At 38.0% G+C, this 16,670-nt stretch overlaps 2 protein-coding genes across 8 annotated transcripts in view; one reads left to right on the top strand and one right to left on the bottom strand.

The window, feature by feature from the left end:
* LOC132399456 (uncharacterized) overlaps positions 1-4,470 on the bottom strand; it is a 29,102-nt gene extending 24,632 nt beyond the window's left edge. Inside the window, exon 1 of the mRNA XM_059979815.1 lies at positions 4,383-4,470. Coding sequence (XP_059835798.1) covers positions 4,383-4,453 — 71 coding nt within the window. The 5' untranslated portion in view covers positions 4,454-4,470. The remainder of the gene's footprint in view (positions 1-4,382) is intronic.
* The window catches only part of mad1l1 (mitotic arrest deficient 1 like 1), a 1,079,555-nt gene that overhangs the window by 270,498 nt on the left and 792,387 nt on the right, over positions 1-16,670 (top strand). For all 7 annotated transcript variants that reach the window (XM_059979806.1, XM_059979807.1, XM_059979800.1 and 4 more), the window contains exon 11: positions 13,036-13,180. In XM_059979806.1, the coding sequence (XP_059835789.1) occupies positions 13,036-13,180 (145 nt within the window). The remainder of the gene's footprint in view (positions 1-13,035; positions 13,181-16,670) is intronic.

The raw sequence follows: 16,670 nt of genomic DNA, 5'->3' as shown, positions 1-16,670 counted from the left end.
GCCGAGTTTCTCTGTGAGATATTTGGGAAAGATTTGCTCCCGAACCCGCCTGAGCTCGAATGGGCACACCGGGTCCATGTTCCCGCCGGAATTCTGGGCAACAGCCCGCGACCAGTAATCTTGTGCTTCCATCAATACCAGGTAAAACACCGTCTGATCGTGGAGGCACGTCGCAGAGGTTCTTTTATTTTCCAGGATACAACCATTCACTTTATGGAAGATTTTGCACCCCAGACCTTAAAGATGCGCGCTGAGTTTAAAGGTGCAATGAAAGTTCTTTTTGATCGTGGTTTTAAACCTTCGCTTCGGTCCCCTGCTGATCTACGAATCAAACTTAATACTGGGAAATACAAATGGTTTAAGTCAGCCAAGGAAGCTGAAGCATTTGTGGCAAGTCTTCCGGCTATCCAGTCATCTTCGGAACCTGATCAGACCTCCTAAAATGGTGGATAAGTACTTCTCGTGGTAAAATTACTTTTTCTGGACTCAGACTTTACTTGAATCATTCAGACATTATTCTAAGGGCTGTTGACAATCTCTCCCTGGATTTGGTGTGTGTGTAATCTATCTTTTATTGTTGTACAACTTTATCTACAGAGTTCTACAACTGACTTTAACTTGTTTTGGAGGTTTGAAGTCTTCAGTGAAGGCCTTCCTGTTTGTTGGTTCACAGTTTAATTGCCGATCTATTTTTCCTTCTTTTTATATTTATTTATTTTATTATACTTTTTTCTTTTCTTCACCCCCTTTTTTCTAATTTCTGTATTTTTTTCTCTCTTTGTAAATGGTTGATAAATACTCGTCTTGAATTTATCATTTTCCCCTTCCTCTCCTTTTTTTTATCCTTTTTTTTCCTTTCTCTTACTTTTTTCTTCTATAATTTTTTCGCTGGCAGGTTAGTTTTGGTCCTCTTCCGATTTTCTCTGTATTAAATTTTATATTCCTGCAGAAGGTGTTCTAATCTGTAGTTATGTTTTTTAGTGCATAAACAAGTTATTATTTATTATAGTATTTACACGGAACTGCTGTTAATGACACAGATCTGGAAGTTGTATTTGGGTTAATTTTTTTGGTAGAGCTAGCTACTTGTTTTGGTAGCCGTCTAGTTTTGGGTTGTGTGGGTGGGGTGGATTTTCTAGTTCCAACATCACTCACTTCATATTATATCTCTTTATTGTTCAGGACATGTATACGTTTTGATTTTACGAATCTATGTTTACATCTGTGCTCCCAGACTGCTATTGTACTGCTTGACTTTTTATATGCCTTCTGCCTTTTATGCATTAGTAATCGATAATGGCTAGTGCACTTAAATTCGTGAGCTGGAATGTAAAGGGATTGAATCACCCTGTCAAAAGGAGGAAGGTATTCTCACATATCAAACAACTCAAAGCTGACATTGCTTTCCTTCAAGAAACTCATATTCGTTGTTCTGATAACTCCCGGCTTTTGTCAAAGTGGGCAGGTCAGCATTTTCATTCATCCTTTACCGCTAAAGCTAGGGGAGTCTCCATTCTTATTAACTCAAATATTCCTTTTGAACTCCATAATAAAATATCTGATATAAATGGCCGTTTTATTATTGTTTCTGGCAAACTATGTAACACTAAAGTTGCACTAGCAAACCTGTATGCCCCCAACTTTGATGATGTTATTTTTTTTGAAAGGTTTTCTTCCTCACTACCAGACTTAAACTCATACTCTCTTATACTGGGTGGTGACTTTAATTGTTGGTTAGATCCTAATTTGGATCAATCGTCCTCTGTTACTAGACCACCTACTAAATCTGCCTTAGCTATCCAATCGTTTCTCTCTAATTATGGTATCTCTGATATATGGCGTTTCCTCCATCCTACGGAGAGAGATTATTCTTTTTTCTCACATGTTCACCATACCTTCACTAGAATTGATTATTTCTTACTCGATAACCAATTTATTCCATTTGCCCACTCTTGTGACTATCAGAGTATACTGATCTCTGACCATGCCCCAATTACTCTCTCTCTGAATTTGCCTGGTCTCCCTCAGAGGAATAAACACTGGCGGTTTGATTCAACCTTACTATCGGATGATGATTTTTAAAAATTTATTAAGGATCAGATAACCTTTTATTTTAACACTAATACATCACCTGAAGTGCCATCCCAGATTGTCTGGGATGCCATGAAAGCATATCTGAGGGGGCAAATAATCTCTTACACAGCAAATCTCAACAGAAGATCCCATGCAGATCGATTAGACCTCATTAACCAGATTAAAGAATTAGATCAAATATATGCCCAAACTAAGAACCCTGAATTATACAAGAAGCGTGTTGAACTCCAAACTAAATTTAACCTTCTGTCCACTCAACCTGTCAAACGCCAACTTGTCCAAAGCAAGAGTCGCTTTTACATTCATGGGGATAAGTCTGGTAAATTCCTAGCCAATCAGCTGAGGCGTTCCAAAGCCAAACAACATATTACAAAGATCCAGAAGGAGAACGGAGACTTTACATTGGATCATTTAGAAATTAATGACGCATTTAAAAATTTTTATTCTCAGCTTTATTCCTCTGAATCTCTGAATGACAATATCTCTGTTGATCAATTTTTACAGAATCTGAATATCCCCTCACTTTCATCTGATTTCAAAGCCAAACTCAATGTGCCTAAGTCATTAGAACAAATATCTACTGCAATTTCTGCACTGTCCTCAGGGAAATCTCCTGGACCTGATGGGTTCCCTGTAGAATTTTATAAATCATTCTCTTCTCTTCTTTCTCCTCAGTATTATCTGACTCGTTTAATTACGGCAAATTGCCACCCTCTTTCAGTGAGGCATCTATTATTCTTCTTTTAAAAAAGGGCAAAGACCCAACAGAGTGTTCCTCGTATAGGCCGATCTCTTTGCTCAATGTTGATGTAAAGATCTTAGCTAAAGTTTTGGCTCATAGATTAGAAACCGTCATTCCCTCCATTATCTCTGATGACCAAACAGGCTTTATTAAAAACCGTTTCCTTTTTTTAACATTCGGCGTTTATTTAATATCTTATATTCACCTCCAACTGGGATTCCTGAATGTGTTATTTCCCTCGATGCGGAGAAAGCATTTGATCGTATAGAGTGGAACTACCTTTTTGCAGTTTTAGAAAAATTTGACCTTGGTCAAAGTTTCATCTCTTGGATCCAATTGCTGTACCTGTGTCCTACTGCCTCTGTTTTAACCAATTTTCAGAAATCCCAAGTATTTAATCTCAAACGTGGCACCCGCCAGGGATGCCCCTTAAGTCCCTTTCTCTTTGATTTGGCTATGGAACCTCTGGCGATAGCATTTCGAAACTGCCCTGAATTGACTGGGATTTGGTGTTGAGCATAAAGTTTCTCTCTATGCTGATGACTTTCTCTCAAATCCATCTACATCAGGGGTCGGCTACCTTTACCACTGAATGAGCCATTTGGATCCGTTTCTCACAGAAAAGAAAACACTGGGAGCCACAAAACCCATTTGACATTTAAAATGAAATAACACTGCATACAATGTTTTTTTTGCCTTTATGCTATGTACAAACAAACTATAAGGTGTTGCATTTATGAAATCGATGAACTCCTGCATAGAAAACAAAATTACATTTCTGCATGCAACAAAAACATTTTGAACTCTGAAAAAAAGACGTTGGGTTGAAGGTTACTTTTAAGTAAAATACTCAATCTATTGAGTCCTTATTGTATTTATGAAAAACGCCGAACTTAAATTGTCCGCCAGCAGCAAACCAAAAATAACGTCAGCCAGCTGTCAACCTGAAAAATAAAAGGACTATTTCACTGAACAATGAAAAAATTTGAATATATGTAAAATAGTAGGCAATTAAAATATTTATCGTACTTGGTTAATGGGATTTCTGCTCCTGGACTTCAGTGCACAGCGTCTGCACATCAGGGCTGTATGATGTCACCTTCATCTTTACACAGGATCGCAAGCTGTCATCTGTGAGGCGTGCGCGATGTTTGTTTTTAATAAGGTTCATGTTGGAGAACACCTGCTCACATACATATGTGGATCCAAAGATCGACAGGACTCCAAGCGCATACTTTTTACTGTTTACTTAAATGTCAGGGATAGCATTCTATGTTTCGAACACAAGTTTGTCCGGTTTGGGGAGGTTTTCAATATCACTCCATGTGTGATTCTGAGCAAGAACGGCCTTCTGACGTGCAACATCTTCAACGTCTGCGGTCATGCATCTAAACTTGGACACCGATACGTCTTTGTCGGCTATGTCGGCCAGTTCCATCTCAAGATCAGGTTGACTCACACCTGCCAATGCAGTCGTATTCAGTAAGGATGGATCGATGTTTAGAGGAGTGACCGGGGAGGATAATGTGTTTTTTCCTCTTTGAACTCACAGAAGCGTTTCCCAAACGATGTTTGCATTGCGATGATTGCAGAATGTAAATACTCCGAATTTATCATGTAGTGAGTTTGTTTGAACTCTCAAATTGGGGAAGTGAGACAATGTGCCTTTCTGTAAATCTCTGGCGAGCACTGTCAACTTGCGCTTGAATGCCGAAACATCCTCCAACATGTGTAGGGCTGTACGTCCTTTCCCCTGAAGAGCTGTGTTCAGTGTGTTCAGGTGCGCTGTCATGTCTACCATGAAGTGTAGCTTTTACAGCCACTCTGGCTGTTCCAGCTCAGGAAAGGTGAGACCTTTGCTGCCCAGGAAAGTTTTCACTTCTTGCAGACACGTGACAAAGCGTTTCAGCACCTCCCCTCTTGACAGCCACCGGACTTTGTTGTGCAGCAGGATTTCAGAATATGCGCTTTCCATCTCGTCCAGTAGCAAGCGGAATTGACGGTGATTTAGACTTTTTGCCATTATTTTATTGATAATCTGCATGACAACATCCATTACTTCTGTGCATTCCGGAGGAAATGTTTGAGCGCACAGTGCCTCTTGGTGCAAGATGCAGTGAAAAGTCAGCAGCTTTCTGTCCAGCGACTTCTGCAGTAAAGCCACAAATCCCTTGTGCGCTCCTGTCATACTTGGTGCCCCATCAGTAGCTACTGGCACCAGGTGGGTGGTCTTTATTACTTTGGCTCTTAAACAATTCAAGACAGTCTCACAGATGTCCTCCCCCCGTGTTTGGTCTTTTAGAGGTATCAACTCAATGATTTCTTCCTGTTGCCCGGCAGAGTTTACATACTGGCAGTACAGCACTATTTGTTCAATATCACCTTTGTCTTTAGACTCGTCACAGGCAATTGAGTAGGCCAAAGCTGAATTGACGTCTTTAATTTGCTGTCTTGCGATGTCTTCTGCCATTTTTATGGTTCTGCCTTTGACAGTCTTTGCAGAGAGGGGCATATCCCTGATTTTCTGCACAATTCCACTCTTGTTTTTAAAGTCCGTGAATAGGTGTTCTGCAATCTTAATGAAAGATTCTTTTATATATTCACCATCTGTAAACTGCTTCCCGTGCCTGACGATTTCCTGAGCGGCAACAAAACTAGCATATGTCATTGATTTTCCAGACTTCATCCACTTCTTGAAATGATTATTGTTCAGATCAACCTTCCGCATCAGTTCCGAAACGGCTTTTTATCTCTCATCTCCTTCCGCATATTTTTGAGCAAAGGCTGCGTATTTGTTCTGGAAATGTCTTACGACTTTTGACTTTTTGTTGTTTGCTAGTTTCTCATTGCATATTAAGCATACCGATAAACCAGTTTCGTCAGCAGTGAAATCAAATTAATCTGCCCACGTATCATTTAACGTTCTGTTTTCTTCAGTCACTTTTCTTTTTTTAGAATTCTCCATAGTTAGCCTACCTTGGATCGAAAAATTAAAGAAATCGCGCACTGGCGGGTGTCAGGCATTGGCAGTGGTGACGTATATTAATAGCAACAAAAAACACGTTTTATTTAGATTGTACAAGATCACCATAATCTTCAAATTTAGAATTACATTTCAAAAACTAACAAACTAACATAAAATACATTTTAATTAAGTACTCATCATTTATTTTCCAAAGCCACAGGGAGCCACAGCACAGAGATGAAAGAGGCGCATGCGTCTCCGGAGCCGCGGGTTGCCGACCCCTGGTCTACATCCTTACCTCTAATGTTTTCACTTCTTGACCAGTTTAGCCAGATCTCTGGCTATAAACTTAATTTACATAAGAGTGAACTTCTCCCAATTAATAAAGAAGCACAAGAACTAACATTTCATGATCTCCCTTTTAAAGTAGTCCATAATCAATTTACTTATCTTGGAATTACAGTCACAAGGAAGTTTAAAGATCTCAATTGTGCCATCCATTTGCCCATTTAATGATACCTGGGTAGCTGCATTTCACCGTTGGACTCTGGGGAATTCGGTGAGATGGGTAGATTTCTGAGAATCAGACTGGGAAATCTTGCTGTTGAACCCACTGGAATTATCTCAATAGGAAGGAATGCCTCTGGGCAGAAAGGTGGGTTGAAGTTATTTTTGCTGAGATACAAAAGCTGGAAAGGAAGTACCACCTGGATCGAGGACACCATCCGACTGTTATCAGGATAAGATGAGTTCTTCACCTGACCATCTACCCTGCTATCATCTTGCACTTTATTGTTTATCTACACTGTACTTTATCTGTGGCTTTAGTCTGCATTGTTATTGTTTTACCTTTTTCCACCTCTGTGCACTGTGGTCTGTGATCTTGTTCTGTCTGAACTGTATGCATGACAAACTTTTCACTGTATCTTGGTACATGTGGCAATGATAAACCAGTGCCAATCTAAATGTATTTATTTTGAATTGGACTTCGTAAAATTAATATTTAAAATTTTACCTTTTGTTTTAAGTGAGTGTTTTTGAATGTTGTCAAAATCAAAGGCATTCCAAATACAGTAAATCAAATTTAGGGATGGGTTTGGCAATCAGGTTGGAGTGGGGATTATCAACTGCTAAGGGTATTTTATGAGGCTGGGCCTATCATGAGCTGAGAGGCACTCTGTTGTAACACTGAGCCTTGTTTATTATCTGGGAGTTGTCTTCTCAGTGGGAGGCTGAGCTGGGGTAGGTGGCTGGCTCGCTTGAATAGCTTGTCTATGCATGGATGATCCAGCTTATTTTTTAGTTATGTTACTCAGTGCATATTTTTATTTTAAGTTACTACAACTATTGTTCTGATTGTTTGGAATAAGTATTGTGGATTTGGTTCTGATTTCTACTTCAGATATTACAGAAGTTGTGTGAGGGGGAAGATCTTCAGATATAGGAAATGTGACACATTATTAAAGGTTAATTTAACAAAATAGCATTGTGAGGCTATCAAATCAGTATATTTCATTCTTGAAGGTAAACTACATCCTTCTTGATAAAAGGCTACGTCAGTCAGTTGACTGTTTATGCATTTTGCTAGAAATAAATGCATAAATTATTTGCCAAATAATGCATATATTATCATGATTATCCTTATCAGAATTTCTATGAATTACAATTCCACTTATTTGCCTGTCTTTTAAGATTATTATAGATTAAAATGAGAAAATGCTCATTAATTATACATTATCATGAATAAGCCTTTTTGTAAGGTGTTTTGTTTTAATGGATCATCTTCAGATGAAATATGGTAGTGAATTTTAAACATGCAGGAAGCTATTAAAATACTTGAGGAACTCTGCTTTGATAGGTTAGTTGTGAAATGCATTGCTTGTTGTTGAATTTAGTCATACATATTAAAAGTGTCTCAGATATGAACTGTTGAGTAGAATTAGTTGAATTCTTCTTGCATGACATGAAGATCATATTTGTCTCTAGTTTGTTAGTTAAGATCCAGTCTTTGTTTGCCTATTTTCTATTTAGTGTTTTGTTTATTGCAATGGCTTGTATGTTTTTAAAAGTTTTAGTACACTGGAACTAAAGCTGTACATTTTCCAATGTTTTGCAACTGTTTGTTAACACTAAATTAGGCTTCCCCTGAAGGCTTGTTATGAGTTTGCTTCTGTATTCTTGGGGCTTGGGGCTGCTGAGGATTGTGCTTGTTGGGCACTGACGCAAAGCTGTGGATTTTACTGTGTGTTTTGATGAACGTGAAGAACACAGCTAATCCCTTTTATCTCTTTAATCTTTGCATAGATGTTTCCTGACCTAAATGGTTTCACAATTTTGTTTCCCTTACTCATATTTAGTTTGATTTGCTATTTCAGCCCCTTCTCTTCATTTTCATAATTTTGATGCATGGCTTCTGTATTTTATTTTGTTTGCACTTTGTGTCTCTGGCAGCAATAACCGAATCAATCTACCCAAATTTCACTGATTTTTCCAATCATTTATTATTTGCTTGCTATAAATTCGTGTATCCTTGTGCCTCACTGAGCAGCAGCCCAAGCATTGGCAAACTGCAACTGAGAGGCTACGCATTGTTTGTTATCCTACCATGATAACAAACGGTTCTATTCTAATTGTTCTTATTTCTTCCTTGATGCATAGTGATATTTGATTTATGATAATAGGTTATTCTTTGAGCTCTATTGTAATTTATAAATCCAAAGCAGGAATACAAACATCTGAGAGATTTAGGCATTTATATGAATATTCTATGTATCTCACATAGCTCTATTGCATGCATAGAAATGTACTACAACATGTGCATTCAGAATTTGTAGTTCAAAGTGCTGTGTTGAAGATTGGAACTTCAACATTTTATAGTTGCAGTGATGTGGAAGAATGGAGTAAACTCATTAAAAGTTTAATTGTAAGATTCTCTAGAGTCTCTCAGGCAGAACAGACTCTTTAGACCTCTCTGCCGGTCATCAAGTTGCTGTCTATAGTAGTTCCATTTTCTAGCACTGCCCTAGCTTTATGTGTCAATATTTTACATATTCTTACATCTTAATTATGTGAGTGATTGCCTGTGTCACCTCTTTAAGCAATGCCTTCCAAATTCCAATCACTGTTTGAGTAAAAAAATTCTTCCTCAAATATTCACAATCTCTTTTTTCTATACCTTAAATGTATGCCCTGTAGTTAAACACACCTTAGTTAAGATGAAGATGTTTACCACTGTCTGCTCCTCATATTTCATATACCTTAATTTGATCATACCTTAGTCTTCTGCCCTGAACAAAGCAAGGTCAAACTGTCCTGTTTCTCTTCATAGCTGAAATGCTTCATAGAGAAAACATCCTTTGAACCCTCACTTCATGATATCCAGTGCAATCTTAACTGTGCTACAGTGGCTGGGCCAGAGTTGCTTAAGATACTCCAGCTACATGGGGAGAAACCGGATAATGGGGTTGAGAAGGGAAATAAAATTAGCCATCATCCAATGGTGGAGCAGTCTTGATGGGTTGAATGGCCCAATTCCGCTCCTATTCTTATGGTCTTATGGTTTATGGTAATGTCTGCCTATTTCCCGGTACCTTATAGGGTCCTGTCATTTATTGTGTATATTCTAGCCTTATTAGTCCTCTCAATAAATGCCAACTCATTCTATTAGTAAATCAATTCCATTTGCCTTTGTTCTGGCTATTTTACCAATGGATCAATATGGCATTTTGGCAAATGAGCTTATGTGAATTGGATGTAATAGGAAAGCTATCTCTCAGCTGATTTGTATCACTTTTACCTTTTGGTTTAGAATAATATTTATGAAAGATGCCATTTGGGCCTCCTGATTGCAGTTAGTGCTTACCCTGGGTGGTACAGAAGAATTGAGAGAAATTGTACCACTGTTGTAAGAGAAAAACGCTGGTCAATATATTGTATCAGATGGTTTCATAGAACTGGTGGGCTTCCTGTTTACCCTCAGGGAAGAGACATTTTGCAATACCAGGCAGCTTGCTGCAAGAAGGAGATGTTAGAACCGGTAAAGTTACATGTGGAAGCGATATTATTAGAACTTTCTTGACTCTTCAGTTATTTGTGTAAGCTATAGATGTTTCTAGCCAGTGTGATCAGGAGCTGATTGAAGCTGCAAGTTTTTTTTCATTCTGGAGAGAAACTAATTGTATCTGACAGTTTATAGGGTAAACTTTTTCTTAGTTTAATTAACAGTTAATCTGACTGCATTTGGATGAGTATTGTCTCAAGGGCATTTATCGCTTAGCACCAAAACTGGGAGCTAAACAAATAATATTATTCAGCATCTAAGCCCTAAATACCATAACTGCATACTTTATTGGAGCGTGAATGTCTTAATACCTTAAATATGAAATTTATTGCTCACATTTACACTTTGTGGCCGCCTTTTTAAGTACCTCCTGTTGGATTCTGATATTTAATCCAAAGCTCTTTTGGAAGTCAAGAAAGTGGCATAAAGCTTGCTGCTTAATGACCATTTTATTAAGCGCTAATAGAGCAAAGAGATTTGGAAGCAGGGTGAAACAGAGGTCTAGTTGGGGAAGTGAAAAACAGTAAAGATGGCGGCTAATGTGTTCAGCCCTTCTCATACCCCATGGATAAAACGCATTCTATTCAGATTTGTAGCTAAGAGTTAACCACCCAGAAAGCCCCCATTCAAATAACGGAGCATGAGGATGCTTCCAGATTAATACAAATATCTTAAAAATAGGGTATACACTGAACCTATGTACACAGTATGTACACATACTATGACCACTAGGAAACATACTAAATAATTACATGTATGTAGGTAGATATATAAACTACAAGCAGGCATAAGTTGTTAAAGTGCACAGAAAGTAACAATTATACAGTCTAATCCAACACTTCTGTATCTAATAGCCACTGAGTGTATGTTTATAGTTTTCTGCTGCTGTAGCCCATCCATGTCAAGGTTTCATGTGTTGTGTGTTCAGAGATGCTCTTTTGCACACCATTGTTGTAGTGCATAGTTGCTATCAACTTCCTGTCAGCTTGAATCAGTATGGCCATTCTCCTCTGATCTCTTTCATTAACAAGAAGTTTTTGCCTGCAGAACTGCTCTCACTGGATGTTTTTCATTTTTCACACCAATCTCTGTAAACTCTAGAGATGGTTGTGCGTGAAAATTCCAGGAGGTCAACAGTTTCTGAGATACTCAAACCACCCCATCTGGCACCAACAATTATTCCATGGTTAAAGTCACTTAGATCACATTTCTTCGCCATTCTGATGTTTGGTCTGAAAAACAACTGAACCTCTTGACCATCACTGCATGTTTTTATGTATTGAGTTTCTGCCACATGATTAGAGATTAGATATTTACATTAATGAGAAGGTGTACAGGTGTACCTAATAAAGTGGCTACTGGTTAAATATTAAATATTCAGAATAGCAGTTGCATTTGGCATTCTTAATTGAATGTTAAACTTTAAACCACAGTTATTTTGGGATTAACCAGCAGTTGATTCAGCAGTTTATAGATTACCAATGTGAGGTTTATGAACATATGCTGTTCAAAAGGTTTTTTTTTAAAAAACTCTCAGATTTCACATTAAAAGCTTATCTCTTTAAGGCTTCCAGAACAAATTTACAATGCAAATGAAATTGGAAATTCTTATGACAAATTCCTCAGCATTTAAGACCAAATGGTGCGTTCCAAGCTGCAAATATGTTAAAGGAACTGACATTACAAATGCAACAAAACTCAAACTCTGTGAAGTGAAAAATGCATGCTGATTACCAAAAAAAATTGAAGCCGTTAATATGCTGTAGATTATTTCAGCTACACATCGTTGTGGATGAATCTAAGATTTTCTCTGAGTATTTTGACCAAAATGTGAATGAAGAGATTGCCAAAAATTAGATTTCCTGTTCTTGTGGTCACTGCCCCTTCTCATGCTCATGCAGTCTTCTTGCATCAGTCGACAGTATATTTTCTGTTGAATTTTTAAAACCAAATCTGACTTTTGCAATCCATTCTTTGGACTATGGTGAAGTTGCAAGTCTTTATGATGTTTGCAGACATGTGATGGTGAAGAAAAAGGTTTTTGAAAATATTCTGGAAGAAGATGATGAGGATATGAATTATTAGGTGGTCAAGAAATGGAGAACAGTCTAGTCGAGCATGCATATAAGATAATCAAGAAAGGTATTTTCAGAGTTAACTTAAATGAAGAAAAATCTGTAGCAGCTGGCCTGGTGGAATTGTGTAACAATAGGGCCTGTAGCATCTAGGACATTTTCAAAGAGTGAAGCCTCAAAAAGGCAGAATCTTAAATTATTAAGGAGCTCCACCGCCAAGGAGATGCTTTCTTCTCATTGTTACCATCAGGGAGGAGGTACAGGAGCCTGAAGGCACGCACACAACGATTTAGGAACAGCGTCTTCCCCTCTATGAAACATGAGAGCATGACTGAGTATTTTAACAAACAAACCCAAATACTCTGAACATTTATGGATTTTTTAATCCTTTATATCCATATTTTTGCATTATCCATGTAAGATCTCCCCTCCATTGTCCTGGATAGTTGAAAGTCTTCAATTTTAAGAATAGTTCATTGCCACAGGAAAATAAATCAAGAAATGAAGTACTTCCATTGTTGTTTCATCGTGAAGAAAAACCTGCTGACATTTTTTTTAAAAGAACCCTGTGGTTGTTAACATTTAAGCTTGAACTAACATTTATGTCCATTTGAATTGAGACCATCATTGCTGAGAACTGGTAAAGATGAAATAGGTGACTTCCAACAGCTTATTCTGTGAAAACTAATCAATTTTGATTTGTAATTATATGAGTTCACATCTTTTCTCCTGTTTCCATTCATGGTGTTCAATCTGAAAAGTTTTCTGGGGCTTCTGGCAATTATGTTTTATAAATGGCTGTTGAGTTGTACTGCAGAGACCAAAATATTTACTACTTGTTCTCATTTGAGCTTTCAGAAACTTAGTGTGTAAGGAAATGGTCACTTAAAACGTAGAAGCATTGAGTAAATCTGGAACTTTAAAAATTATATGGATCAAAATTACTGGTCCTAAGGTTTGATTCTCTGAAATTTTCTGTCTGGCACTATTCCCAGTTTTCCTCTTCATTGGAAGAAATGATAGATGTAATATTGTGTGGAACTCTCCTCATGCCTTTTGCCCTTTCTGGGGTGCATTCCTAATAATTTTTGTTTTACAGTGCTCGAATGTTGGAAAAAACTCTGCGGCAGCTTCAGGATGATGTTTTGAATTTGCGGACCCAGCTTTTATCTGAACAGAAGAAGCGTGAGCAACAGGAAGCAAATGCTCGACGTATGGAGAAGCGCAATATCCTACTTATCAAGGTACATCTGTGGATAATTGTTAGTGTAGTTGTTTTTTGTGCCTTAATTATGATATTATGCATTAATTCAGCATTTAGTTTGCCCATTTTGTGTTGTCTTAAGCCATTCTAGTTAAAGTTTTGCAATTTACTTAATATTTTTCTACATTTAATTGATACCTCCATATCTCAGACGATATTGCTAAATACATCTAAATTCTCTTCTAGTTTTCCATAGCTCTTTATAATTGTTTACCATTTTGGAGCCATTGGCTAATATAAATATTAGTCTCCATTTTTTTATATGATGAATATAAAGGTAGCTGTAAAGTGGACCAGGCACTGTATTTTGTTTCTAATCTGCAAAGCTGCTACTACTGTTTTCCTTTTCTTTCTGCACTCTACCCAAGTCTTTATCCATTTTGCCATGTACTCATTTTCAAAGTCTTTGCTACTATATTTTATGAAATATCATTTCAGAAAACTGCACAAAACATTGTTCCATGTTCTACTCATTTGTCTGTTCATCAGTGATAATCTGGCTTTTGCATATTTGTTCTGGCAAATTTTTAAATTAAGTTATCATTTTTTAAATGCTCAACAATTTGATCCTATGTTACAGACTTAAGTAATTTATCTACAGAATTAAATCAGTGGGTATCAAAATTTCTGGTTTAACAGTGTCCTCTTTTTGATGAGGGCAACAGCATTTTACTGTCTTCCAGTTCTTCAATTTTTCTCTCAAAATGAAATACAGGCAGTCCCCGGGTTACGAACGAGTTCTGTTCCTGAGTCCGTCTTTAAGTCGGATTTGTACATAAGTCGGAACAAGTACATCCGGTATTATTTAATGTCAGTTAGTCAAACGTTTGTCTTAGTATATAGTATATATTTTACCTTTCTATGCATATAAAACACTTAAGAAATGTATGTATTCCAATAATTAAACCACTGTGTTGCTTAGTAATAATTGTAGCTTTCATCGGGGCAGGGCCTTTCACATGTTCCATTATTCTTATTTTATCCTTTAAAATTGTTCTGATTGTTGACCGACTGTAGCCTAATGCTTTTCCAATGACCGATGGCATTTCACCTCTTTCCAAACGCTTTATTATATCCACTTTATTTTCAATTGTGATGGCTTCCCGTCAACGGAACAGAAACACTTTGGGAGGTGGGTCCTAAGGATCACCGCACTAAATTTCCTGGGTCCTAAAGTCCACCACACTGGGACAAGTGGGGGCTTTGCTGGGTTTGGGTATTTGATCTTCCACAATATTCTGTGTGGGAATTTAAACTGGAGATGACTCTTTTTTTTTACGAGGTTGAGTTGTGAGCTCAACATCAACCCGGCACGGATGGGGAGTGCGCTCGGGAGTGGTCTGTCACTGGATCGAACTTGGGAATCTCTGCTCTTGAGCCTGGCGCTGATCTCACTGCGTCACCAGCCTACCAGTAAAGGTCAGGGTGAATCTTGCTAAGAAAAATTTAAGCCAAATACAAAGTTACACACTTAACACAGTGTCAATGGCAATGACTTAAAATGACGGACAGTGTCATGATCCAACTTAAAATGGCGGACCAGTGTTCTCCTTCCTCAGTTTGTAAGTGCGAGTTGTTCGTAAGTCGGACGTTTGTAAGTCGGGGACTACCTGTATTGACATTGAAAGTACAGGTTTCTGCTGTTTCGTCATTGACAGATTTTTGATTTGTAGAGGTCAAGGTTTTAGGAAACAAGTAGAAAAGTGAAACTGAGGCCATGCTCTGATTATCTTGATCTTACTGAATAACAGAACAGTCTTGAGTGACCATATGGCCTGTAATTGCTTTAATTTCAAATATTTGTATTTAAGACCCTAGATCCTCAGATGGACACCATCAGAAACGAGTTGTATTTATCTCACGTTTCAGTAGGTGAATAATTGTTCTGCAATTCATTTATTTCTAAACTTGCCCTGGCTTTGCAAATCATAATATCCTTTCTCGTACCCATAATTTATGGGTATGAAAACTCAGAGTGTTGCAGTGCTACACTCATTCCAATCTAACATATGTAAGCAATTGTTGGACAAATCAAAACAAAATGAAGGAAGTCTCAAAGCTGCAGGAATTGGGTTTTGAGGTGAATGATGAAAATGTCGTGGAAGGGCGGAGTAACAAATGAGGAAGTGTTGTGAAAAGCTGCAATAAGAAGAAAGCTATATTAGGAATATTAGGATAGAATTTCTGGGACATGTACTGAGGAAAGAGAAGTTCAAACATCTTGCAGTGATGGGAAAAATTGTTGGAAGAGAAAGTCGCGGTCAACAGTGCATGACGTTCATGAGTTGCATCAAGGGATGGACAGTTGCATCAAGGGTTTGAAGAGCTTATTAGAACTTCTCAGATTAATGACAGATGGAAGACCTTGGTCGCCCACATCATATGACACAGTAAGCAATGATGTTGATGAATATTCTTTTCTTTAATGAAAAGTTATCAGTTTTAACTTTGAAAATTATGGTTGATCCTAGTGTCAGATGATTTTTGAGAGAGTAAGATTTCAGATGTTTCAATTAACTTTTGTGCAAGTGCTTCCTGAATATCATTGCTGAAATGGCTGTTTTGATTTTTACGTTTTGCCTCCTTATTCTGGACATAAGCAACAGTAGATGTTTCTGTCTACCTACCCTATCAAATATTTTATTCATCTTAAACATTAAAATTGGATCCTTTTTAATTTGCATGAAAGGGAAATGCCTTTTAATGTCAGTGTAGGTGGCTTTTCATTGATATTTGGTAGTTCCCAATACCAAGCTTACTCTGCAGTAACATTATCTATCCTGTTCCTTTTCGGTTGTATGTAATGCTAGAATTGTACTGTTTCTCTTAAACTGTTCTTTAAGGTTGTGAAAGCTGGGGGTGGTAATGGGGACAAACTTCTACTACCTGTTAAATGCTTGTAAAGGCATGTGCCTCAAATAGCCTCTGACAACCAAGTCCAGCTCCTGGCCTTCTCACTCTTAGCTACTAAGCACAGTAGATCCATTTCTACTGACAGGAGAAGGGACAAAGGTGGGTTACTGTCGTCTTAAAACCAGTTGTTTGGGACAGAGGGGCTCATCAGCCGTGGTTGGCAGCTCTTCTAGGAGAAGGAAAACTCTGATATCAGACATCTGCTGCCTTGCGGCTATACCCACTCATGGGAAGGGCTCCGGGAGTAAACCCCAAAGGAAAAATCCGGAGGTGAAGTCCCTAAGGCAGTCCTATGTTGAGTTCATCACTGACTGGCAACTCTTGCAATGCTGCTGGTACCAAACTGTATCAGTCTCTGTCGTTCCTTTGGGTTCATCAGAAACGTGGAGAGGGATAGCTTGCTACATGGGCAACAGCTTGATCTCCATACTGTATTTCCCAGGCTTGTGTATCTAGACACCTGGGACACAACATCCATGGTCGACCCTGATTGATGGAGGCCTCTCTCACTCACTCACTCTTAAACTTTCAACTGTGGCTTAGTTGGCTGTACTTAG

The sequence above is a fragment of the Hypanus sabinus genome, chromosome 9 (genome assembly GCF_030144855.1).
Source record: "Hypanus sabinus isolate sHypSab1 chromosome 9, sHypSab1.hap1, whole genome shotgun sequence".
Lineage (NCBI taxonomy): Eukaryota > Metazoa > Chordata > Chondrichthyes > Myliobatiformes > Dasyatidae > Hypanus > Hypanus sabinus.
Note: the sequence above shows the minus strand (reverse complement) of the source record. Positions and strands in the feature narration are given on the sequence as shown.